General features: G+C 40.6%; 1 protein-coding gene across 1 annotated transcript; it reads left to right on the top strand.

Annotated features, from left to right (window-relative positions):
• The first annotated feature begins 983 nt into the window (after positions 1-983).
• Positions 984-26,975, top strand: OLFM4 (olfactomedin 4). Its single transcript, XM_085215780.1, has 6 exons — positions 984-1,144; positions 3,238-3,312; positions 8,036-8,188; positions 14,246-14,458; positions 15,382-15,535; positions 24,760-26,975. Exons 1-6 carry the CDS (start codon positions 1,064-1,066, stop codon positions 25,551-25,553), a joined length of 1,470 nt encoding a protein of 489 aa, XP_085071906.1. The 5' UTR covers positions 984-1,063; the 3' UTR covers positions 25,554-26,975.
• The last annotated feature ends 965 nt before the right edge of the window (positions 26,976-27,940 follow it).

The following is a 27,940-nucleotide window of genomic DNA, read 5'->3' as shown; positions in this document are numbered from 1 at the left end:
CAGGAGAAGAAATAAGTCTGACAGAATGAAGAAGGAAACAGTAAATGCTGCGTTGATGATACAGGCACTGAGACAGGAAGTGCACAGACATCTTCTCTGCCCCAGCTTAAACATTCCTCCCAAGCTAATTTTCTAAGTCATCCACAGAGTCTGAAGAGTAATTTTAATCCCTGTTTTGCTAGTTGAGGACTCACAGCTGACTCCTGTGAGGTTGTAGCTGGTCGCTTGGTGGAAGTGTAGATCTCATGTGGAGGTTTGGATGCCTTGGGGTTGGCAGACAAATAACTACCAGTCATACCTTAGCTATAGTTGCAGCTAAGGTTGCAGTTGGAGAGTGTGAGGCCATGCCATGCATTGTCTACAGCCTTTTTTATCTTTCTGGATCAGAGCTTCAAAGGCAGAACAGTGAGTTATTGTGGCCAGGTGGCATGAAACTCCATAAAAGAAAGCAATTGCTTAAGCATTAACACAGTGTTGATGTATGAGTAAGCACTAATGGGTACATGCTGATAATATACAAGATATCAATAGGAGGAAATTTTTTTCCCACCTGTGCTGTGTTAGAGCTGAGACCCTATATTTAACTTACTGTAAAAGGTCTGTTGGGCTTTCAAGTATATGGAGGGTGTTCCTGTTGCGTGTCTCATCTGATCTGCTCTTCTCTGTTACTATGAAGAGGAATAAAGACCACCCAGACCTGTATTGTCTGCATATCTTAGGATGGATCTATGAGAATTTTTGTGGTTGAGACATGTTAAGAGGAAGTTCTTAAAACCCACTGTAGCAAATAAGCACCTGTTATCCTACATAACCACAATTAAGATTAGATAATGCACCATGTGGGAACGCTTTCTTTTCAGGAAATTGGGTGACAGTTAATTTCTGACAGTGAGTAACTTGTCTTTGTGTGTTAGTAATGGGACACCTTCATAAGATTTTATGACATCATTTTTCAAAAAACATAAAATATCAGGCAAGTTCCTTAAGATTTGGCTGGGGAAATCCCCAGCCCCGATGATAAAAAGAGCTCCCATTCCCCTGGCTGTCACATCTGCTGGCAGAAATGAAGAACACACAGGTGGCTCTGCTGCTCCTTGTGCAGGGGACAATCACACAGGCAACCATAACGGCAACTACAGACGTGGTAAGAAGGGATATCATCATCCAAGTTTTGTGCCTTTGGTTCTTCTCATGTCGTTTAGATTGGTGCAAAATCTTTTCAGGTTGCTGGGAAGTTATTAGACAAATGTTGAGATCTTTGCATGGAGAAAGTTTAAAGTATTTCTCCATCCTCCTCTTGACTAATGTACAGGGACTGGGTAATAAATGTGAAAATGAGGCATGGGTTTAAAATCAGAGTCAAATTCTGCCTTTGGTTAGATGAGTGCAACTCCCAGTGAGGATCTCAGTGGATATTAAATGCTCTGTGTAGCTTCTAATTAATTAGCAAGGGCTTATAAGAGGAAAGGATACACATCTTTGATGTGGAAGGAGTTGGAAGGCGGGGGCTTTCCCAACTGCTTGATTGCTGTCATAATCGCTGTCCAGGCACATGAAAGCCATGCTGGGTATTTTGCGTGGAGTGTTCTCCCTCTTCCCTCTAAAACTATATCTGGTTATGCACGAGAAAAGTTCAAATCAAAGATGTCAATCAGGAAGAAAAAGTAACAGGAAGGAGGGGAGAAGAGAAAACTTTGAAAATATGTAAAAAATGGCATTAGTGAGAGATTTGTTTTGATTTTCTATGGTCTCATTTTATTTTTAATTTAAAACTAGGCTTAAATTGTCATTAGAAAAAGTTTGCAAAATAGCTTTCAAGCATTCCCAAATGAAAGAAAACATTTTGTCTTAGCTTGATCCAAGAGGCTGCCTTTTACTATTTCTATAATTAATATTAGGAAGACTCCCACTTTGTCCCTCAGTGACTCTGATATGTCTGGTTTAGTCACCAACTTGGAATACCTAGTTACGTTTTTTGAAGTTTGGGAGTGCTGTGAATGCAGGCAGTGGATGCAGCACCTCCTGGAATGTGCATTTACCTGGATAATGAACAGTGAGCTGCAAAAGTCAAGAAGGAGATTTAAATATATGTTGATAAACTGAGGAGAGGAAACTTAAATAGGAGATATTTGTCCTCATTCTGCTTAGCTTAAAACTGGTTCTGCGTTTGTGTAATTTAATTGCTACTACCTACTCTCACACCATGCCTGAACACACATATGGTTGTTCAAATGGATTGCTTTGATAAACTGTCCTACAAAAGTTTGTCTATACTGTCCCGTTTGCTGCCCACTTGGAGTTCCCCATCACCTCTGGCTCAGGAATGGGGGCTGGGATTTGGGAAATGCAGCAAGACTGAGCAATAGGTGTCCTCCTGGGGGGAAGCCCATTTGGTGCTTCGTCTGTCACACCATTTGACATTGAGGGTGTGTTGCTGCAATTCCCACCTTGTAACAGGTTTTGATGAGGCTCTCCTGTGGGCAGCAGTGTGCCGTATCACCATGGTACACCATCCTCAGCACACTCCAGGGATGTACAGGCAGACCTCCAGGGATGTACAATGCCAGGGTGACAGCTGCTCTCCTTTCTGTGACAGGGAGGCACATATGTTCACATCTGAACGTTAAAAGGGATGTATGTTGTTTTATTATATAAAAGACTCCCAGGTGGGTCAGCTTCCCAGCTGAGAAGCATGGCAGCTCACCTCGTGCTCCCTCCCCATGGCTCGATGTTGTCCCTTCCACTGTGAGCAGAGTGGGACACATGCCCCAGCTGTCACAGCTTGCAACCTGATGGCTTAGATTGAAGGGGCAGCAAGTCCTGCTCCGAGAGACTGGCGCGCAATCTGGGCGGCCTGGAGCAGATGTCACTGCTGGAAGAACAGCAGTCTGTGAATTTAGGGCAGGGGGACACAGTGCTGTTGTTTTCGACTGCCACACAGATCTGCCAGATCTGTCTGTCAGGGCCCCAGCTCACACTTCTTGAGCAGGATGAGCATCCCCTGCCTTCCTCCGGCCACACATAGCCTGTCTTTGGAACAAGGTGTCTGCGAAGTGACAGAGTGCTCAGGGAAATGCTAGTTGTCAAGAGAAGTCAATTAATTTTATAGTTTCTGGGGATGGCTCCCATAGTAAAATCAAAGTGCTTTGTAGCTGTAGGATGGTGGCTAGCTGGTGGAGAAAGGAAGGTGACAAATGCAGGAATTTGCACTGAAAGAGGCTTTCCTTTCCATTTTAGACTCCTTCTGTCAGCACACTTCAATATCTGACTCAGCTTAATGAGAAGATTACCAGCCAGCACACCTCCCCAAAGGTATGACCATTGCTAACTGTTCAATAAAGTCTGAAAAAGAGTATAACTAAGAAGTTTCCATGCATTTTTTAAATGCAACATAATCACTTGGAGGCTTAACCCTGATCCAGGTAAGTCAAGATACCCAGATGTTGCAGTAAGAAATCAGATGAGGTTTAACAAAAGCAAGTGTAGAGTCTTGTACCTGGGAAGGAATAACTGCATGTGTCAGTAGAAGCTGGGGGATTACCTGCTGGAGAGGAACTCTGTGGAGACAGAACTGGGGGTCCTCGTGAATGACAGATTGGCCATGAGACAGCAGAGTGCCCTGGTGGCCAAGAAGGACAATGGCATCCTGGGGTGCATTAAAAGGATTGTGGCCAGCAGATTAAGGGAGGTGATCCTCCCCTCTACTCTGCCCTGGTCAGGCCTCATCTTGAGTACTGTTTCCAGTTCTGGGCTCAGCAGGCAAAAAAGACAAGGATCTCCTGGAAAGAGTCCAGCAGAAAACCACAAAGATTATAAAATCCCTGGAGCATCTCCCCTGTGAGGAAAGGCTGAGCGAACTGGTTCAGCCTTGAGATAAGAAGACTCAGAGATGATCTTATTAATGTTTATAAATATCTTAAGTATGGGACACAAAGGGACATGGCCAACCCCTTTTCAGTGGTCTGTGGGGACAGGACAAGGGGAAATGGCCATAAACTGGAGCATAGGAATATGCAAAACAACTTTTTCATGGTGAGGGTGACAGAGTGCTGGAACAGGCTGTCCAGAGAGGCTGTAAATTCTCCTTCTCTGGAGATATTCAAGACCCCCTGGACACCTACCTATGGAACCTGATGTAGGGAACCTGCTTTGGCAAGGGGATTGGACTAGATGATCTCTGGAGGTTCCTTCCAACCCCTACAATTCTGTGATTCTGTGATCTAGGATCTATGAAGAGATGAATTCCCAAAATTGTCAGTGTTGTTGCCATGTCATTCTGTGCTTTGGTCACATCCAGTGATTTGATACAGCCCTTATGACTACTGAATTGCATCCCAGACACGAAACAGTTTGGGCCACAGAGATCTGATGACAGATTTTCAAATAGTTTGGTGGTGATGACGTCCCTGGAGGAAGGGGAAGGCTTCTGTTCAGTTCTGTCTTCCTCATGCAAATGAGAGTAGGGCCTTGAAATAATATTCTGTCACCTCTAAAAAGTGTCCTCTAGATGCTGATGAGAGTGAGAAAATCTTGATTCTCCCTGTTCTACTTAGTTCAAATTTTACTCAACTATTTACATGTAGAGGGACTTGAACCTGATTTTTAAGAATTCTGGTACAGTGCTCAATTCCAAGGTCTGTGGATTTCAGAATCTCTTTGCCTCCCTCTGTCAGTGACTGCTCAGTAACATGTTTGCTTTTGGACATGATTCTACAGGCTACGATTGCTCTGAGTGGTCCTGAAACCTAAGCATCAAGAACAGTGTTTACCCAAAGCACAGCTCCAGCTCAAGTCAAAGACAGTAGGCAGCTTGACAGCAGGTTTTCATCACCCAGGCTAGCCCAGTGTGGGATGTATGGAGAAACCTCTTATAAGAGAGTGTTAAAATCTCCACCTCCAGCTGAGAGCTTAAAAAGTTAAATGGAATTAGGAGCGGGACCCAAAACACATCCATCTCCTTGTAGTACAGATGACATGGCTTCTGTACTTTCCATATGGTTTCTGTGGATCACATTCTGTCTTAGGAAGAGCGAGAAGCTAATTCAGAATTGTGAATGCCACTGGGATGCAATATAGCTGGAAATGAAGGATTGAAATGGTTAGGCTGTTTTGAGGATATAACTCTAATTTACAGTTTAGGTAACTGAATACATTTTCTGTTTTTCAGCAGATCAGGTAACTGTTGGCTCTTGGTGTCTTTCTTAAATTGAAGGGATGTGGGAAAGAAACATTTCTCATAGCTTAAAATATGTATATGTAACAGCTTAATTTTACAGTGAAATGTTGCTGTCGAGTCCTTGCTGTAGGCTAGGACAGTTTGCTCTCATTTAAAGATTCAGTGTAAATTATTAAACTTTAAAAAACACACAAATCCATCAAAAGTAACAGCTTGTCCTGTGCATTTTTCCATAGGATAAGGAAAGACATTTTTGCTATATGGTCATCATTTGATTGATATTATATGATGATTGAAGCACTTGCTGACCCAAGAGGATCTTAACTAAAAACTGCTTCTTTTTCTCATCAATATCATAATCCTAAAGTTAGCAATGTCAATGAAAGAGAGGAAGCAGTTTTCCCTGCCCAGGCTGTCTTCTCCATTGGGAAAACTGTCTCTTGGCATGCATATAAATAGCACTGAGTGCAGTGAAGCTCTGCCTTCAACTCTAGGCTCTCTTTCAACACAAATATTAAAATAGAATTATTGTTTTTTCATAGGGAATTTGAATGCCCAAGTTGGAGGTTTTTCTGCAGGATCATTTCGGGTGATCATTTGAGTAAACTTATGAAGAGTTTATTTGACATATGGAATAAGCATTGTACCACTAGAAAAAAATGGATGGCTCTGTATAGTTAGGACTGTAGTTTAGTGAAATGTAAAACTTATATTTCACACATTTCTAGATATAGAAACACATGCATATGTGTAGTACATACTATGCTATTCTATGTGTAGTATACTCTCTTCTAGCATATGCATGCATATATATTAAATATGTACACATATATTATATCTGTGTTATATAAGGAAGGGATGGAATACAAGACCTTCCACTCAACAGTTAGTATGCCAATGCACATGACAGTCCTACAGATACTCAGTAAGCCATATTTCTTTCTTTCTTTGTTCTTTTTCCCCTTCCTGTTTATTTTCCTGTTATTGCTGAGCAACATACCATCCTTATCATGCCCATGTAGAGGAATCAGAGATGCAAAAGATCCCAAGTGAGCTATTCTTAAGACCTAAGGACTTAGGGACTTATTTTTCATACTAGCTTACATTCTGTTAGATGTATCTTTAAAGGTACTCAGAATTAGTTTGCAGTATGTTTTTAGTGTGATATTCAGAAGTGCTTTCGTAACCTATCTGGCAGGGAAATCAATAGAAATGACGTGCTGGGACACTCTTGCATCCTATGAGATACTTCTTTGCTTCTTTTCATGTTAAATGTCTTCAGTAGTCTGGCCTGGAGTGAAGTTTTAAGGACCATGATGCTTGAATAACACAGATAAAACATCTTTTCATGATTCCTTTCAAAATGAGGCACATGCTGTTTGTTATGGCTGCAGAAAAATGTTGCCAGAAGTGTGAACTTGGATCATTCCTTCTTGCTGCTGCTCTATTCTTGGGCTTTGCTGCTGGCCATCACGGGGCTAGTTGGGTGGTGAGGAAGTTAATTGAAACCACTGTGAAAAAGTGAGAGAAGAAGTGCTGAAGTTCCATTTTTTGGTTAATAGTTTTGTTGTTTGCTTCTTTTGATTTTTAAGAGGGAGAGAGAATAAGAAAATAGATGAATAACACTGGGATTTCTGCAAGGCAAGAGGAGAGATTATAGAAAGAAGTGTATTTGAAGAGCAAGCTTCTAGCTTGAAAATATGCAGCTGCACTGAAGTATGTGCCAGAATATTTTAAAGTAACAATAAATAAATTTATTAATAAAGTTGTGATAGATTTATGAACTGGCAAATGTTTTGTGTACAAACAAAACCCAAATATTTCACTGCCCCAAACATGCTCTGAATTCAACCCAGTGGAAATTATGTGATTTGGCTATAAATTATGGCACAATCATGAATTGCCAGCCCTGACCTTTCCGAACACCATATCCATTGCTCCAGTGGTGATGCTCTGAGCATGCAGACAACCAGGACAAGGCAATTCATGCTAATGGCATGGGTCATAGTTTTGCAAGCTATCCACGGCTGTGAACGAGTGGGCTGTGATGTGTAGTGTGATGTTCAACACTGTAGGAAAAGAGGTATCTTTACATTAGTTTGAGCCTGAATATTTAATTCTTCACTTTTCACTAATAGATAATAAAATTCATGCCTGTTTGCTGGGGCTGGCTAAGAAATTTCAAACAAAGCATGTTTCTTTTCAAAACTTTCCCAGTCACTATTTTTCTATTTTGCTGCTTTCAGCTCTATGCATGGAAATAACTAGATGATTTGATTAATTCAATTCGGATAAACAGAGCAGTAAACGTAGGACATAAGTTACTAAGTTATTATTTTCTTGCTATTGTGTGGTTTCTCACCTCCTGGTTAGATTCTTTCATTTTCTTAGGATATTTGTCCATAAAATTCATAGGATCATAGAATGGCTTTTGTTGGAAGGGACCTCAAAGATCATCCAGTCTCAGCTCCTTGACATGGGCATTGCCACCCAGCAGTTCAGGCTGCCCAGGGCCCCATAAAGACCTGGCCTTGAGCAGCTCCAGGGCTGGGGCACCCACAGGTTCTCTGGGTAACTTATTGCAAGCTGGGGAAGTAAGGAGTGTTATATGCTTCTGTTTTTCCAAAGATTAAATTTTTACAGCAACATTTATTTATTTATTTATTTATTCTGAAAGATTTGTAAGGCTGAGCCAAAAGAAAATTACCAGATAATAGGAATTCCTTGGAACAAAAAGGTGAAAAAAAATCTAACAGCAGAGATGTTGATCCTATGATTGTCAGATTATTGCCAGGCATTATCTATTGGTTCTAGAGAAGAATATTAACGTTTTTTTTCATTATTGCCTTGTTTTTGCAGCTGTTTGCCAATGTGACTGGCTCTCTGGATGACCATGGAAGTTGTCAGTGCTCTGTGTACTTACCGGATACCACCTTTCCCGTGCAGAAGGCCGAGCAATTGCAAGTGATAGCCACAACGCTCTTGCAGAAATTTGAAGCAGAGCTTTCCCAAGTAAGTTGTTCTTTTCTTGCAAATATAACAATTGTGTCTTGGCTGAAAAATAGTTTCCTGTGAAAGAGTACAGCAGTCAGCACTTTTTGGTGACCTGTCTTTCAAACAGCAGGGAAGAGGACTCTGTAAGGACAGGGAGAAGGGTGATTAAATTTCAAATCTCTGACACTGTATCACGTCATACATTTGAATATCCTTAGTTTCTTTTCTAGGCCCTTGCAGCTAAAGGTGTATGGTATCTTTCCCTTTAGGCTCACTTCTATTATTTTGTGATTGCTATGCAGAACTGGAGGAAGCCAAGCCTCCTGCTTTCTTGTGTTATCATTTGTATCCAGCCAGACAGATTGCAAGTGGGAAATGAATGGAAGGAGGAGTAAGGTCAACGCATCTCAGAGTGAGGAAGTAGGTGAATATTTGTCCCCTCACTCTTTTTGTTTTCATGGATTAAAAATCAATCCAACAAACAAAGTTCTATGTCAACATCTGAGGCTGTGGCAGGGAGAGTGATGAATTATGTATTATTTTTAAAGACAAACACCTCTTCTGCTACTTTGGCTGCTTGTTGTATGAAATCAGATCAATTTCTGAGGAACTCAGACAGACCTATACATGCTGCAGTGCAATGGGGGAAGCTGCCTGTGAGGGCAGAAGTCTGCCTTTGACTTTTGGTGGTGGATAAACATTCAGGATTCAGATAAGGTGTCCAGCAGAAAGTGTTTTCTTCAGGAACCGGGCATCTTAAGGAATGAGATGTCCTTGAATTAATCAGCAGAAAAGGCACAGCATTAAATTATAAATTCTAACCATAAATATTCATAAACTTCTTCTGGTATAATCAGGAACAGATAAGAAATTAAGCATAAAACACCACAACAACAGGCAGAGGATCCTATGGAAAGATCAGTTGAAATCACTAGATTTGAAAGAACTGAAGCTGCTAATGAAGCACCTTCAGCTGTCAGTGGGGTTGTGGAAGGCAAGCTGGCAGAAGTCCCACTATTTCCAAGCACAGGAGTTACTTGTCCTCCTGCAGAAAGGAGGTGTTGCTCAGTTAATGATCCATGACAGTCACTGAGATTTCAGATCTTTGTGCTGTTCCCATTGTGGTCACTGCCAGCATTTGAAACTAATTGCACTGGGAAAAGTGCAAAGCCATGATTCCCAAACATGATTCTTCAAGGTGTTTGCGTACCACTTTTCCCAGTTGCTTGTCATGGTGGACCTGGCCTCTTACCAGTAGTCTCCTGAGAGTAGTGCATGTTCCATTTAGGATGAGTGGCTTATCTGCCAACCTCATAGATCTGCAGTGCATCTCAATTGCTGCTTGATCTTTCTGTGTGGACAACCTCAGATGTCCATTGACTCTAAAGGGAACTCAGGCATCTTGCTCATAGGAAGACACAGGTTACTATAGATACTTGAAATTAGATGTCTAAGTTTGTATCTGAAACTCATCTTTCAAGTGAGGGCAAGCTGAATCCCTGCTGTGAACTTTAATGTCCAGGCTGCCAGCTGGTATAAACTGGTATAACTGTATTGTTTTTAGGTGCCCAGCAGTGTACTGCAGGGTAGATGCTGACCTTGGTTTTCAATTCTAGCTGCAGACAGTGACAATTCTTGACCTTACTCAGGCTTCACTGGATTTTATCCTGTCGAGACCAATCAGCCAAGCAGTGTTACAACGCATCTGGTTAGATGAAGTGTGACATACACTGCAGTGTGATACAGGCAAAGAGACGCTTTGGGTCAGAAATAAAAACAAACATTGTATTTTGGTGTAACTGTATGTGTGCAAATTATATCAGTTATGATGTTGTTTTTTTTTTGTTGTTGTTGTTTTTCTGCAGAAAGGAGAAATCTCCCAAGCACTGCCCTGTTGATAACTGAACTTAAGCAATCTAAGATCTTGTTATGCGTGAGCCTTTGTACACACAGATACTTCACCTTCTTTCTTGTGAAGTCCCATATACTACTTTGGTTGTAATAATACTCACAGAAAGAAGAAAATAATGGAACAGTGAAATGAAAGCCTTGTTCTCATTATTAACCATTACTAGAACAGAATATCCTGAACAAAATCCTGGGGAATCATTCTGCCAACTGCAATTCTGTTGGCAACTCAGATCCCTGTCTGTCTTTATAGCTCAACCTAGTGTCACCACAGTGGTGGTGATTTCTACTAAGAGCTTGCTTTCTGGATGCTGAGAACCCACGCTTTATTCAGTCTTCTAAAACACTCTTTGAGGCTCGTGGGAGATTTTCCTGGATAAGAGCTTCAGGACTGGGCCCTCTTAAGGATGCTTTCCATGTGCTACAAGTCTCAGATAAACAGCCTGATTGAATCGTTAACCTTTTGCCTGATTGTACACTAATTCAAAAAAGCAAGGGGGTCCTTTTATAGAAACAGCAGGCAGGGAAGCTTGCAGATAAAGAGATGCTCTCATGCGCCAAATGAGTGCAAACTGTAGGCTGAAAATACCAGACTAATTTTTCCTCTGTCACATCAACCTTTGCCAGCATAATTATGATTACAGAAGAAAATTAACCTTTCAAATCAAAGTGAGAATTGGCTGCTCCTCTCAATAAGAAAGAGGAGAGGACACCTCAGTAACAGGGATGGATCAGCACTTTATCCCAAGGAGAGAGAGTACTTTTCAGAACTTAACTCACAATGGTCACGACGTCCTCACTTAACAAAGACAGGAGAAAAAAGCACTCCTACCCTCCACCAGGAAGAACTGTTTTCAAAATAGATCAACCTGGAGTGGAATTCTTCTTAGTGTCAACTTGCAGACTGCTTGCCAGCTGTGCTCGTTATGGGTTTGTGGAGGTCACAGCTGCCCAAAGCCCCAGGCCAAGTGGCTTTCTAGGACTGCTGGTTTGTCACTTCTTTCTCATCTACCATGTTTACTTTTCTTTTCTTCTTTTGCATCTTCTTCTTGCACTTCAGTTCCCTCTTCTGTAGTCTCCAAATGTATGCTGGAGAAGTGTCTGTTTGCATGCTGCAAAACCTGTTTTGATAAATACCATTTGCAGGTAAATGACACAGTATATGAGCACTGAAGATTTTTCCTGCCCTTTTCATTCCATGAGGGTGGAGGAACAAATGAAACTAGTTCTTTTTTTTTTTCTTCTTTCCCTACATATACATCACATGGCTCCATTTTCTTCCTATAAAGGACTATTTCAAGCTCTATGCACTCATTATGCCCTACTTAAGGCTTTTATGACAAATGTGACAACAGACAGAACCAGTTGTCGGTCTGTGTCCCTAAACACGGGCCACGCTCAGAATTTCTGTGCCAGTCCAGCAATAGACAACAGCCAGTTGCTAGCACACAGATACTGTTGGAGAGCAGGAATTACAAGCTGCTTGAATCTGTCTGCCAAACAATAGAGGAACACCATGTTCCTTTTTTTTTTTTTTTTTTTTTTAAACTGATATTTCTCAGCTACAGAAATCCCTGAGCCAGGTCTGATCAGGCTGGAATGTCCACTCTGCACCACAGTGCTCGATGTATGCTCTGGTTTTATCTGCAAAAACAGTATAGATCTATTAAAACATCAAAACATCACTGCTAAGAAAACTGCATTTGTCTAATGATTAGCCAGGGGTCCTATGAGCTTAAATCCACTGAGATGCTGGTGTGGCTGTACAGAGCACTGCAGAGTGCTGGAACTAGTTCAGGCTCAACTTACATGGACAACTCTCAGCTATGCAGTATAGTGTTGGTGTCCTTGAAAGACCTGGATGGTTGTCTGGATGAAGACAGTCTGATGTGGAAGGAGAACTTCCATTCTCTGTCCTGCATCACTCTGCGATCAGGACTGAAACAATGATGTATGCCTTGATCCAGTTCTCAGTGCTTTGTTCAGAAACTCGAGATTCTGGAGAATACTCCAAATTCACAGATTTCTCACTAATGAATAGCTGTCATTAACTCCAAGAATCTGTTTCAGCTGTTTGTAGACTGGTCTGCACAGAACAATCATAACAATAATACTAATAGTAATAATGTTGGTAATATTAATAATAAGAAACTATGGGACAAGCTAATAAAGCTTTGGACTATTAGATGGACTATTAGACTAATAATAGACTAATTATTAAACTAAAAATAGACTAGTTATAATAATAGACTAATAGTCCTAATAGACCAATAGGACCTAGATAGGTTTCTGAATACCTCTATGATAGTTGTAGTTTCACATACCAGTGCAATTTTATTCAGACACGGACCAGCTGGATGTTCTTCAGAATTTAATCATATCTCTTCCTTTTTTTGTTGTGCAAAATCCAGATGTACAGTTTAGACACTAACCTTTAAAGATATTTTCTCAGAACTATTTTGGAGGATAGCTTCCAACTCCAAAATGATTACAGTGACCAGTAAAAGAGCAAGGACCATATAGACTTGAGTTTTCCAAGAACATTGCCCAGATCTTCTCTCCTAACAGGTGATGGTGACAACTCAAATAAGGCATCCTAGCTGCCTTTTTTTTTTCAGCCAGATATAAGGAGCTAGGTCTTTCTATGCTGTCATTTTTGATGCTTAATTGTAACAAATATCTAAGTTATTCTTTACCCAGGCTTAGCGTGGGAGATCTAGAGCATCCATCATGAGTCAGGGTGTTTCTGCTGCAGCTTGTGATGGCATGCCTGTTTATTTCAGATTTATAGTGTAGTTATGCTGATACTGAAAATTATACTTAAAAAAAAAAGGGATCCTGGATGTTTACAGTTCTCCTTCTTAAACCAGTTCTCTGGATATCTTATGATCTTAAAAGATCCTTTCTGTCCTTCATGAGCTCCCATACATATTTTTTAGACCACAAGAGATTCAGAAAAAATTACATGCACTTATTTGATGTGTATTTGCTGGCCTTCCAGTCTCAGAGGCTGAGAGAAACAGCAAATCTTTGGTCTTCACATCCTGACAGGATTTTGAAGGCTATTCCAGAAGCGGTGGGGAAAAATATTAAGATAATGCAAGAATGATTGACAGGATGGGGACTAAAAGTATTTCAATTGAAGAAGTTGTAGTTATAGAAATTGAGAAGGAGCTTATACTACAAATACCTGTTTGGATATAAATACAGAGTTACTGGTACAATGAACTAATAATTACTCCTACTTAACTCTTGTGATATGATTATATTGGTTTAAAGGTAAAAAAAATAAATGTGATTTCTATGAAGCATATGAGATAGAAATTTCATGAAGTGTTAAAGGAACTTAAATTTTCATAGGAATGTTCCAAGTCTATATAACATTCTTACAGTATTAATTCTGCATCGGAATGCATGCACTGTGACCTTTACCTCAGAGATACATATGTGAAAACATATTCATCTGGACAACCGTTTAATGGTTCAAGGGCTGAAGAGGCTGCTATGTAAATTAATTTAGCTAAAGCCTGCAATAAAATTTGCACTTTCATTTAAATGCAATTTGATTTTTAACACTATGTTTAAACATTCCATACCCCCCAAAGATGAAACAAAAACCAATTCTAGAAACTTTTGGCACAATTCAAGTGTAACACAGGTTAAAATCCTATTTGGATTTTGAATTAATAAGAAGTAAATTTGAAAAACGTGGAAATCCTTTGTTGCACTTCTCAGCCTCCTTGGGTTGCTTTTATGAGATAATACACTTCAGCTTTCCTAATAAAAAAATTGCCTATGTAGGTTGTTGGCATACTGAGGATAAAATTAGCTTACAGAGACAATATTGGCAAAGAATTAAAAAAAAAAAAAAAGGAAGATTCTGAGTAGAATTCTGCCTTCAGTTATCCCCAGGCATTCCTGAGGGGACTATGTGGAACTGCCAACAATAAATGAGGGTTAAGTTTTGCATTTTTTATGTATGTGATGATAATTTTGTTTACGTAGTTTATGTGAAGAGTAAGTATATCAAGTATGTGTGTGTTATATATGGGGTACTAAGAAATATGATAAATATGTCAAACAGGCTTGTTTTATTTGCTAACCTGGACCTGAATATGTACCTTTTTTTTGTTTTCCTTTTTTTTTTTTTTCTTCCCATTCTTAAAGGTTAAAGAGTATTCAAAAAGGATCGAACTATATCAACAGCAAATTCTTAATATAACCATCAGAGTGGAACATATGGAACAGAGCAGCATATCTTACACAGAACTGGACTTCCAGTTACTCAAAGTGGAAATCAGTGACCTAGAAAGGCTGGTCACTCAGCTGAAATCCAGTGTTGTTGGGAGCAATGTCATCATCGATCAAATATATTTGGAGGTACTGCTAGAATCTCAATTAGCCAAAGGGAGTCAATATACACAATGTCTATACTCTTTTTAGTGTTTAGGTTGGAGAAATGTAGCCTGTCTCTACTGCAGCCAGTGGTATTACTTCAGTGTTTCATCAGAACAAATTAAAGAAATGCTTGACCTCAAATTTATTAATGCCTTTTTCCTTAATGCAGAGTACAGAAAAGCAAAAACTCCATCCAAATAAATGGAGTCTCCTTTATTTTTGCCAACTCTCTGCCTGGAAGAGATTTTTTTTTTGCAAGCATTAAGCACATGAACTTATTAAATTATTATAATAAATATGAATTTATCGACACCCATGCTTGAAAGCCTCTGTGCTTTAACTTAGATAATTAAAAAATTAGCTTCTGGTTGCTGGGGCAGTGACCCAATCAATATGAAATCAAGAAATGGGAAAGACTATCACCTTCCCAGAGGACTATAAATCACATTTTCAAAATTGTAATTAATCACTCACCTAGAGAGAATAATTGCTTCGTATGAAAATGAAATATTGTTAGTTTCTCCACTGTCCTCTAGATCATCTAGTAGGTGATTGAGAACATCACTTATCTTTGCAAATAAAATTTCAAGATACTTTTCAGGACAAGAGTAAGTACTTTCTCACGTACAATAGCGTGCATGTGTCTAGGACCTACTAGGTCTAGGACCTATTTTTACACTATGTATAAATTAACACTATTTTGCATTATGTTATAGAGCTGAGTGTCAAAGCAGATAAAGCTGCTCACATTGCACTGCTGGAAATGTAAGGCCGGCAGAATAGAGTATATTCCTTAAGAATTGTTTTACAGCATCTTCTGTGATGCGAATGAAACCTGCCTACAAATATCTATAAAATAGAGTTGACAGGAATATAAAATTTTCTTCTTTTTTTTTCCTCCTTAGATCACAAATCTAACTATATTGGTAAATGAACTAGAATCAATGGACAAAAACAATATCCTTGCAATACGTCGACAAGTTGCATCTCTTCAGAATCAATTGAGAGAGTGTGAAGAGAGCAAAAACAAAACTACAGCACCCCCTTATTTCCCACCAGGTAAGCATTTGTCTTGTCATGAGGAGCAATATAATACATGGATATTAGAAACGATTGTAATTATACTACCGAGTCTTGACAAATTGAGCAGGCAGCTACTAATCTTTCATCAACAGGTTCAAAATGAAAAAGAGGGCAGGAAACAAACTCTTGCAGACACATTAGTTGGTTTCAGCCGGAAAAAGCTGTAAAATCCCTCTCACCTGGAGTGTGAAAAGCGAGTCTCTTCCCATACCTTCTACTTTTTTTTTTTCCAATTTCCTTTCCTTTCCTTTCCTTTCCTTTCCTTTCCTTCTTTCCTTTCCTTTCCTTTCCTTTCCTTTCCTTTCCTTTCCTTTCCTTTCCTTTCCTTTCCTTTCCTTTCCTTTCCTTTCCTTTCCTTTCCTTTCCTTCCCTTCCCTTCCCTTCCCTTCCCTTCCCTTCCCTTCCCTTCCCTTCCCTTCCCTTCCCTTCCCTTCCCTTCCCTTCCCTTCCCTTCCCTTCCCTTCCCTTCCCTTCCCTTCCCTTCCCTTCCCTTCCCTTCCCTTCCCTTCCCTTCCCTTCCCTTCCCTTCCCTTCCCTTCCCTTCCCTTCCCTTCCCTTCCTCCCTTCCCTTCCCTTCCCTTCCCTTCCCTTCCCTTTTTCTTTCTTTCCTTTTTCTTTCTTTCTTTCTTTTTTTTTTTTTTAATGTAGGAAACTCTGTTTTTTTCAGACCAGCTTTGATTTCTAATGGTTCCTGTGAATGTGACCTATGTCATGTCATGGCAATTTTGTTTTAAAGTTGCTTGAGAATTTATGAGCAACAATTGATGTGCTAAAGCTGTTGGTATGCAAACTCAGAAAGGTAGATTTGCATGATTACTTTTGCTTCACTGGCAAAAGCCTCTTCTTCTAAATCAAAAGGTCAAGAACCTTAAGGGGGGAAATCTGGCTTCAGGGAAATAAGTGGGAGTTTTCTTATTGATTTCAGTGGAAGTAGGCTTTACTCTTTATAAAAATAGGAAATATTGTGTTCTGGAGCTTGTATCTGTGGTTCCAAAAGCACAGTTAGTAATAGAATTGTAGAATCATTTTGGTTGGAAAAGACCACTAAGCACCTAGTTCACCCATCAACCCATCACTGCCATACTTACTACCGTGTCCCTCAGTGCCACCTCCAGGAATGATGACTCTACTATCTCACTGGGCAGCCAGTGCATTATCACTCTTTCTGAGAATAAGATTTTCCTAATATCTAACCTGAACCTCTCCTGGTAAAACTTGAGGCCATTCCTTCTCATCCTCTTGGTCTATGCTCAGTTTAAAAAAATCACACTGCAAGTGAATTGCAGTCTGAGGAACTCTGAGTCGATGAGTCAGTTGGAGCAAACTGCTTGGGAACCACAAGCTGAGGTGTCAAACTTTCCACTTGCTAACAGATGGTAGGGTTTACCAGGCTGCATTGATCCCCTGAGTATTTTGTATGCAAGGAATTCCTTTTGACAGAGTATTGTAAAAGAGTAAGCACTCTATTATACACAATATCTGGGGGAAGAATCTTGCTTTTTCACATAAGCTGACTAGCAATCAGCGACATTAAAAGCAAAGGAACTCATAAAAAAATGAGGTGTGCACTGATTTGTGCCCACCAGCATTTACCTCTCATCACATTTGGGTCAGCAAGTTCAGGTGTCTTATTGAAAAGGTGAGAATGTGGGACTAGTAGAAATATAAGCTTTCCATGGGTTAGCAGCATCCCTACTGTGATCTCCTCAGGGCTTTATGGTGGTGCAGGCAGCTGCTGTGCTTCCCTGGCAGGATGCACAAGTATCACCTTGTCTGGGGATCAGGCAGGAGAAAAAGCTGAAATAAAAATCTGCACAGCAAAATTTCAAGGCCCTCTGCTGCTCAGCAAAGGCTTAGAATGCTACAATGGAAAAAAAAAAAAAAGGCAAAAAAAAAAAAGCAAGCAATGTTTTAAAAGTATTTGAAGGACGTCTCATTGATTTATTGTGAGTGACGGTGTGTGGAAAGAAACAGCTTCTTTATCTTCAAGCCTACAGCAAACCTTTGTTTCGGTGGGAAAGTAGCGAGCTCCGGAATAAGAAAGCTGTGTCCTTCCATGAATGATAGAGGCAATAGCTGCTTTTAAGCCTTGGTAGCTGACGTGAGCGTCTGTGGAGCTTTCACAGTGTAGAAGAGGGTGGTCTGCACTTCACAGTGCAGCTCTGTGCAAGGATAGGCAGGTCATGTGCAGAACATGTCAATAGCTCTGGGGTGGAATAAATGTAACTGTATAGAGTGACTGCACTTAGGGACATGGCTTAGTGGGCATGGTGATAGACTGATGGTTAGACTAGATGATCTTGGAGGTCTTCGGTTATTCTACAATTCTATGACTATAGTAGAATTAATTAGTATTGCTTCTCAGGACACGGTGATGAGATGGATAGAGTTTATCTGGGACCAAATTGGTATTGCTTTAGCATTTTCTTATTCCTGACTGGTGTGCCAGTTGTCTCAGGTACCTTTGCATGCTACTACACTGTGTGGCAGCCATAAAGTACAAAATTATACCCAGGTGGTATGAATGACAGAATCATTAAGACTGGAAAAGACCACTAAGGTAATCTAGTCCATCTGCCAGCCCATCACCATGCCCACTAATCACGTCCCTCAGTGCTTCATCTCCACCAGGGAAGAAGACCACCAGGGATGGTGATTCTACCACCTTTCTGGTCAGCCTGTTCCAATCCTCACCATTCTTTCTGAGAAGAAACCTTTCATAATATCCAAAGTGAACCTCCCTCGATACAATTTAAGGCCATTACCTCTTGCCCTATCACTAGAACCTTAATAGCTGTGGGACTTATTGTGAACTATCACCACTGGTATCATCTAAGGATGTGCTTTGTTGTCATTTGTGAGTTCTTCTCATGCCTCCAGCAACAGGAAACTCAGAAGGCTTGGAAGATATGTGTGGGTGTATAGTCATGGTCACCTCTGAGTTGAGGGTTGTCTCTGAGCAGATCCTGAGGGCATTCAAGGCCCAGTTAGATGGAGCCCTGGGCAGCCTGGTGGATTGCAACCCTGCTCACACCAAGGTGGTTGGAGCTCAGTGATCTTTAATGTCACTTCCAACCTAAGCCATTCTACAATTCTATGATTCCAAGGCAGGCAGAATGGACTAGCAGACATATTGTGAAGGGCTGGCAAGTTTTCTAACCACTGGAATTGCTGGCTGTACAGATCACATGAGTGTTGTGTAGAATCAGACCACTACTAATCCATGCGGGACTGGAATATCTTGACGCTGTGTGCCTATTGGGGAGCAAATATTCTCTGGGCAGAGACTTTGTAGAGCAATTTTATGTAGTGCAGACTGTATATGGAAACAAGTGGTTGTAGAACAACATTATTGCTTGGGGAGATGGAGTAAATATGTGAGAGAGCTGCATTTTCTGGATGGTCACTTTGAAGGCTTTGCATGGATGCTCACACCTAGTGCTTTAAAGCTCTCTAGCACTCATTTGAGCATTTGAACAAAATTTCCATACGTTTTCTCCGCAAGCCTGAATGCCTTGAATTCCTGCCAAACCACTTGGCCTTGCCCTGCTTTTAGTTCATATTATATTTATAATGTTTGTATTAAACTGACTCTTTGTCCTGTTTTCAGACTGCATTTTCTTTCCTCCTTCTTCCTTTCTCCTGCATATTTTGGGTAGGCAATATGAACCAGAGAGAGCTTGGATAATCCCCAAGCTGTCTAAGACTATGAGTCTAAAGGCAAGTTTAATTAAAGCTTCTTGCTTCTCAGTGCTGTACTACACAGCCCCTCTGACTCTGTCCCCTAAGGCTTTTGCTGCCTTATTTCCAGAGTGAGCAGCCTCTCTTTCTCAAATAATGTATCTGAGAGAAATCTCTGGTCTTCGTTTGCCCCATCTTCCAATTGGAGATGTAGGTATCTGAAATTGGATCAGTAAATACATAGTTACTCATCCTCATCATCATCACTAACTTTCTTATCTGCAGCAGGGCACAACTTCTCTCTCTTCACCAGTCCAGTGGGGAGAAATATTTATCCATTTGTTTTTCCTTTGTGCTGATTTCATCTGGCTGTGTCAGGACAAATATAGAAAGGAAAGGACCCCATGATGCTTCTTTGAGGATTCTGCAGCAGATTTTTTGTCACATCTCACTGAAATGATCTGAGAGAGGCAACAGGGAGAAGGGAGTAGAACAAAACTCAAAGGAAAAAAAAAAAAAGAAAAGAAAAAAAAAAGAGTAAAGCATTTTTTCCAGCTTTTGTATATTAAGAAATTAAGAATTTCAAGTTACTGGTGAATAGTTCTCAGCAGGAGGAAGATTTGATGTAGCCTAATCCTGAAACTCAGGCATTCATATTGGAGTTTTAGAATAAATACATTTTTGCCTTAAATTTTACCTCCTACACAATCTCAAGACACCTGTGAAACAAATATGTCCATACAGAAAGAGATGCCACTAGGTATCCGAAGGGAAATGGCCTATACCTTCTCTGACAACGCACTCATGCCTCTGTTGGCCATAGAGGGTGTTGAATTGTTAACTGCCTGCAGGCAGGTCAGATGACTTTGAGCCCTCCAGTCCATCCCCTTTTAGATGCTCTAAACTTATGCCTACTCTGACTTCAGGTCCCTTTGTCTGAGCCCATGCTCAGTGATGCTGATGAAAGACTGATGTGTCTCTGGGTTTTCGAGTTACTGAGACATAAATGGCAAAGTTAAGTTTTTCCCTGTGCAGCTCTGCCTCCTGTGTCTCCAGCCATAGTAACAGTTGGTAACAGCTCACACATCCGGATGCAGTGGTTCATCTGCTGGGAGAGGAGGATGCACATCTGATGCATGGGAGCACATATGAGAATGGAGCACCAGACTGCTGATAGTCTCTGTTCCCCTAATGGGAGTTCCTATAAATGTGGGTTCCACATGTATGATCCCTTCCTTCTGCAATTACATGCAGCTACTTGCTTGGAGGAACAAGACCCAACAGCATGTTTTGTGCATGCTCAGTTCTGCAGCCCATCAGCCAGTGAAGTCAGGTTCTTTTCAGTTGTGACTTCTGAATAACAGCTCCTTTTCTGATGAATCAGAAAGATCAGTAAGCAGTTGAGCTGAGAAATTGGTTCTTTATGCAGGGAGCAGAAGATACCCGCGTGTATGTACATGTGTTAGCCCTTCTCTCCTCTATTTGCTACACAGGCATGAAACAAGGAAAGGTGAAAATACCAGGACTTAATTTACCAATAGCCTAAAACAGTCAAAAAAGGAGTTAAAGACATGAAAGTTTGCATAATGCATATGAGTTTATTTCAGATATCTTCTAATATTTACAAAATTACATGACACTTTGTTTCCTTTGTGCATTTTTTCCCCACAAGATCCAGACAGGGAGGCAGGGTTAGGCTGAATAAACAGCAGTGAGTTCTTCTGAACCCGTGCAGAAGATAAATCACCCCCTGACTACCACTGAGTTTTCTGGTTAAAAAAAAAAAAATCTGGTAGAGTTTTCAAGGAAATCAAAATCAAGCACATTCTATATAGAAACCTCAGACAATTTTTGATGTCATTAAAACGGAACATGCTTCTAACTTTATTTTAATAATTCATTGTTTCATAAATAAAAACCAAACAAGTGTTCAGCAGAGAGATCTCTTTAAGGGAAGAAATAATAATTTATCATTTCTTTTGTAAAAAAAGGTCTCTCTGCTGAACACACGTTTGTTTTTTATTTATGAAACAATGTATGAATTATTAAAATAAATCTGGAATAGTGTTCTGCTTAATGACATGAAAAATTATTTGAGGTCGCATATAGATGAGCTTAGAACTGCTTCACTACCTGCAAGCTTTGGTGCTCTGTTTTTCTAAACAAATCAAGAGATTTGGAGCATTTAATAACCATTTAATTCCGAGATACGTTTATTGTGATTTAATCACTGTAATATATTCAATATGTCACCAGCTTAAAGAAGCCCTCATGCCGGAGGTAACAATACATAATAGACATATAAGAAAAACACAATTCAAATTGATTCATGGAGTTGGCAGGCTGCAAGCCATTTTGCACTCTCTGCTTTAGCTTTCTCCCATTGCATGAGCTGAGGTATAAGCACCTCCAAACACGAGTGTTTGTGCCAAGTGCTGAGGCAGTGTCACTAGCTGTGCTACGTGCCATTTCCAGAGATGCAGCCTGGCTGGCCACACAGCAGTGCCTTCCTGGTGTTCTATATTTGGAAAAGAGCTATCTGCTCCAGGGGCTCATCCTTTGTGAAGCACTTAAGTGCATGTACTCATCTTTTCAGAGCCAGGAATGATTTGCCGTGATTCTTGGGGGCATGGAATAATAGAATCGTAGAATGGCCAGGGTTGGAAGGGACCTCAAGGATCACCAAGTTCCAACCCCCCTGCCACAGGCAGGGCAACCTCCACATTTAATACGAGACCGGCTGTCCAGGGCCCCATCTAACCAGGGATGGGGCATCCACAGCCTCTCTGGTGTTCCAGCACCTCACCACTCTCATAGTAAAGAACTTCCCTGCTCACATCCAACCTAGGTTTTCCCTCCTTCAACTTAAAACCATTTCCCCTTGTCCTGCATCTACCCTTTCAAAGAGTTGACTCCCTTCCTGTTCATAGGATCCCTTAGGTAGATCACCCTGCAACCTTCTTTTCTCCAGGCTGAACAACCCAGCTCTCTCAGCCTGTAAAGTAGAAATGTCAAGTGACTGGAAGGAGGGAAGGAGTGTTCACCCAAGACCATCACATATTCCAGCTGAGAGAATCTCAGGACTTAAAATTGGCTGGAATATGACACGAGTTTGTTTGCAACATGTGTTACCCTCTCTGCCGTAAGCCAACAAGCATGCAGGCTTACTCTAGAGTTCAGTGCTGATCCCAGGGGAGTTGCCATTGTGGTGTGGGGCATTATCTCTGCACAGTGATTTATATTTAATACAAAGATGCTTCCCACCTTCCTCACAGACTGAGCGAATGCTGAACGTGAATCACAAGTCCACTCAAGTCATGAGCACAAGTGAGCACATGACTGTGAGGGGTGAAGGTGTTATGTAGCGGAAAGAGGTAAATGCTACATTTTGAGAAAGAAGGAAACATGGAGACCTTCACTACCCAAACAGACTTTCCACACTGACACAATTGTTATGCACTTGCCTGGACAATCAGACCACAAGTGTCCTTGTTCCAGAGGAAGGGCACCTTCTCCTACCTCTCAAAAAGATCTTTCGGCATTTGCAATGGTTCACTTTTCACAAAATATCTTGTTTCCAAGTATTTTTTGAAGGAATGTATCTTAGGTGGACTCCCTCCACATTTCTACTTGTGGAGTAAGACTAGGTTGTCTTTGAATGCAAGATACCATGTAGGCTTTTCCTGACAGTTTTCAACTTATTTTCATAATTATACTTCACCCTTTGGTAGGAATGGTCAGCTTTGATGGCAAAAGATAAATTTTGCTCTGTTGTTTCTCTGCCTTTTTTTTTTTTTTTTGCTCTGAGAAATAGGCTATATGCTAGACGTTCCCTCATAAGACTGCATTTACAACCAGCAGCTCTTTTCATTCAGATGGTAGGCAATCATGACATGGTACCTAAAGAAATTCTTAAAAAACAAAAGATACGTTTGACTTTAATTATTGACACCACAGTTGTTGGTACATGAAATTCCTGTGCTGTGAGGCATTCTTAACACCAAACAGTTGTGCCTTTAATTGTTGGTTAATTGAAACATGAAGCTTGAGCCTATTCTAGTGATAGATACTCCATCTTTAAGGAGAAAGGCTGAGCACCTCATTGAATTGGGAAACCTCAGATAATCATAGAAGCATAGAATTACTGAGGTTGGAAAAGTCATCCGAGATCATTCAGTCCAACAGTCCACGTACCACTGATATTTCCCCTCTAAACCATGTCCCTTCGTACAACATCTAAATGTTTCTTGAATATCTCTGAGCACCATAAAGCCTATTAATTAGTTTCAGACACTTGACGTTTCTACTTCCACTCCCACAGGTGGAATACCTTTACAAAGACAAGTGTGGAACCCTTTTGTGGCAATTGTATAGGATGCTAATATTTACACTTGAAAAAAGTCTGCTGGCTTTGCCAGTGGCAGCTTTGGACTTACCAAATGTGCATAAACATTTCTGAGTGGAGAATTTTTTCTACCAGTGGCTGATGATGCTGAGAGTTTATCAGGAAAACAGAATGTCACTGATATTCATTAAGAATAAAGTATTTATTGTAGATACGTTTGGACATTTTTGTTCCAAATACTGTTCATCATCACTGAATATTCCAATTTGTGGTTTGTTCCTAGTAAATGGATGGTTGTGGAATAAATTCTATTAATCCCAAAAGCATGCGTGTTCTTTAGGAGCAAAAAAGTAGAATATTTTGGATGGCAAAAAGAAAAAAAATATTTCCATGTTCCTGGAGATGGCTTCATAGTTGACGTATGGAAAATAATACTGTTCTGGTACATAGAATCATTTATTGAAGTTAGGCCCTCTTTAGAGTTGCTTCATATGAAATCTAGGAGTGAAGTCTATCTAAATTTCCTAGGCTGTAACTGATACTGTTTGCAGATTTATTTGAGGGCCTGAGGTAGAAGGCATCATGTGACTGTAATGCACTTTCATAACTGTGATTCTGACAGTAGAATGCTAATCTGAAATGGTGCCTTGGAATTACTACTGCTGCTTCTCCTTCCTACCCCTCCTCAACAAAATACACAGAAATCAGATGCTCCTCTTTCCCATCTCGCGCAGTCTCCATTCAACTGAATTAGAAAATAGCCTAAAATGCTTTTGAAATTGTATTTACCAAGGGATTTCCAAGTGCACCACACATCAAATCTGTCCCCTGTCTGGAATGGTGCAGTAAGTACTTAATTTCTGCAAATTAATCCTGGTTGAGGATGAATGTCCCCTGTCTTTTTTCTCTTTCTTTTATTTTTTTTTTAATTTTTTATTTTTCCCCTCACAATATTTACTGTAATTACGTGTACTCCATTTTTTTTTTTTTTTAATCAACTTTCTAAGTCAGCTTGAAACACTCCTTGGTCCAAAAGGAGCTCTTTTACACACGAAATTATGTTTTCTTTGCCACAGAGCTATTCCCTAGTAAGCACACTGTAGAGACTATGCTATGCAAAACCTCTCTCTTAATGACAACATTTGGAAAACTTGTTTTTTCTCATCCACTGCAGGTAGCTGCATTCACCGTGGACTGCTGAATGTTAGCCAGCCCTATGTTGTAAAGCTGAACTGGAAAGGATTTTCCTACAAATATGGTTCCTGGGGTAGAGATTATTCTCCCTCCGACCCTGAGAAAGAAATCTATTGGGTTGCGCCACTGGACACAGCTGGGAGATATTTTGAATATTTTAGAATTTATGGTTCCTTTGATGATTTGCTGCTGTTTAAACCAAAGTATGAAAGAAGACTAACCTATGGGGAAGGAAGTGGTGCTGCTCTTTACAATAATTTTTTTTACTATCATGTTTATGCTTCATCAGATATAGCCAAGTATGATATAAATACAAACAATGTGGTTTTGCGTAAGGCCCTTCCCTCTGCTGCTGTTAGTAACCGTTTCTCATATGCAGGTGTATCATGGCAAGACATAGATTTTGCTGTGGATGAAAGTGGGTTGTGGGTAATATATTCAACAGAAAATAGCATGGGCAACATTGTGATTAGCAAACTCAATGAGACCACACTTGATGTGCTAAATACTTGGCAGACAAGACAGTACAAGCCATCTGTTTCCAATGCTTTCATGTTATGTGGCATTCTGTATGCCACAAGGACATTGAGCACTAGGAAAGAGGAAATCTTCTACATGTATGACACAAGTACTGGCGAAGAAGGTCGTGTTAGTGTCATCATGGATAAAAAGTTAGACACAATCCAGAGTCTTTCTTATAACCCCACAGATCAGAGACTGTATGTTTACAATGATGGTTACCTTCTAAGATACGATATGACCTTTCAGCCTTAGTATTTCAGAGACATAAGCATCCTGTGAAACTGGCAGCAGCTGAAATAAGAGATCTGATATGCCTTTAGACAATGCTATCAACGCTACAGGTTTTGTCTAGTCTGAGGTACTGTGTTTCTGGCTGTTACATATATTGCTTTGATTACTCTCGTTTAAAGAATTGACCACCCTGATCAGTTGTATTAATGGTACCATGCTTGGCAGTCCTGGGTTTTGATTGGTGTTTATTGGTGCTTGGTGCTTTGCAATTGTCCTGCCTCTGATTGCAGATTTACAGTGCAGATTTAGTACAGTACATTTTGCTCATGGAAATTGATAGGCATAGGCTATTTGCTGACTGAGAAGCTAATTAACCACTGATGGGCACTTACGTAACACAGACATGGCTCTCAGAAACCAAGAATGAATTTCCACTGAACTTTGTCAGAGTATATTGAGGCCTCAGCAAATTAATAGAAGCTTTAAAATATGTAGGAAGCAGGACTTGATCTGAAGACAGCCACCCATTTCTTGGGTGGATGCAGAAGAAGCTGGGCTCAAGGCTTCAGGAGAGGGAGTAGAGATACACTTTGCTGTTCAAAGCCATACTGTGGGTAAGGAAGAGAAGGCACTGGGACTGAGACAGTGCAGAGCTCACTGTCCTTGCCAGAGCTGATGCAGTGGGGCAGCTGCCATGCCTGTGGCTGCCTCCCAGCACCTCAGCCCCCTCCAAGCTGCCAGAGCACCAAGCAGGCTTCCTGGAGTGACTGTGGAGACAAAATTGCAGCACTGCTTTTGCTGTCCTCTCTTTTCCATTTGTTCCCCTTCGCAACTCCTTGTGCAGAGGTCTGGGCTTAGGGATGATCTTACTGCATCTAGCCATGTTCTGTGGTCACCATGGCTCCATTTTCCTGGCAGTGCAAGAAACACACTTTTCCTTTCCTTTATGCCCTTGTAAGCTGTTTCAAATCCTTCTGTTGACTTTATTGGCCACAGCCCAATTATATATATATCATGCATTGCCATGGAATGACAGGAGTGTTATTTAATGTGCCTCTATTCAGCAGTTTTGCCATTCTGCAATTGGATTTCTGAGAGCCTTGTTACTGTAGGGTCCAATTCATTCCCTGTGTAATTCTGTCTTACAGCAAGGCACTGGTCTTGTGGAAAACAGAAGTCTGGTCAAACTAGTTGGATATGTGTTTGTTATATGTGGCTGGTGTGTAATGGTTTTTGAATATGTGTACTGTATCAATGTCTTACCTTCATCATATCAGAAAACAAGCTGAAATACTGAAATTCAGAAGTCTACGATGAAGAAAGCAGTTCATGACATTCATTTACTTCCGCTACCTTTGCAAACATGCTTGTGTCTTCTGATAATCAAAAGCAATATATATGCAAATAACTAGTTTTGTTTTAATTAAAAAATATTTCAAAGAATCTCAGCTGTACTGTAGTCATGTGAAACTCCTTGTGACAAGTAGACAACTTTGGGGATGCCACAGGAAGCCAGGCTCACTAAATGAGTATCATTGAACCCAGTTGGGCTTGATGTGCTCACATAGCTCCAGCAATAACACCAAGGTGTGAATCAGTATGTCAACAAGTTCATGAGAGGAGTTTTAGTTCCCCACACTGAAATATGTTAAATGGTTAGGGTAGCATTTCTCCAGCAAGCTGAGATGTTACTGGAGATGTTAGAAGCTGATGAACTGATGACAAGCTTTCAAGCCAGGTGCTGCTACTTATCAGGTATCAGCATCTGTTTCTTGCAAACCTGTGAAATGAATTTGAAAGCCATGGAGGTGTTGATGCAGTAATCTAAACAGTCAGCACTGGAAAGGCTGCTGTGTGAATAATCCATAGAAGTTCCTGTAAGGCTTTGGCTGTAAAAGAAATGAGAAAACACTGCAAAAATAAATAAATAAATAAATAAATAAATAATAAAAAAAATCCCTCTACATCTCTGTGTGTCATGGAAGGTGAGCAGCGTTTAACTTATGATTGAGAAACGCTGGAGGCACAAACCTTGAGGTTCCTCAGCTCACTTCTTATAGGGAGTGAGTTGGTGTTAGCATGAATGTTACTGGCTTGGCTAATGAACTGCCATCCATGCAGTTCTTCATGAATTGACTCTTGTGGTTCTGGGCTTTTCCTCTTTGGAAAGAGTAAGTGTGTCTGGATCAGATGCTTCCATGGTGGTAATGAGGTAGGGATGTGATAGATGCCTATCATACTCTGTTGTGGTGTGACCAAGACCCAGTGTGACCTGGCACTGGGCTCCAGATGGAGCTTGGGTGATGTGGCCCAGAGGTGGCAGGATGGTGACAGCTGTCTCCCGTGTGCAACACATCACTGCAGAGAAGATGACATGAGACGTGATCAGACGAGATGCCGGTAGCTCA

The sequence above is a fragment of the Meleagris gallopavo genome, chromosome 1, assembly GCF_905368555.1.
Source record: "Meleagris gallopavo chromosome 1, MGAL_WU_HG_1.1, whole genome shotgun sequence".
NCBI lineage: Eukaryota > Metazoa > Chordata > Aves > Galliformes > Phasianidae > Meleagris > Meleagris gallopavo.
Note: the sequence above shows the minus strand (reverse complement) of the source record. Positions and strands in the feature narration are given on the sequence as shown.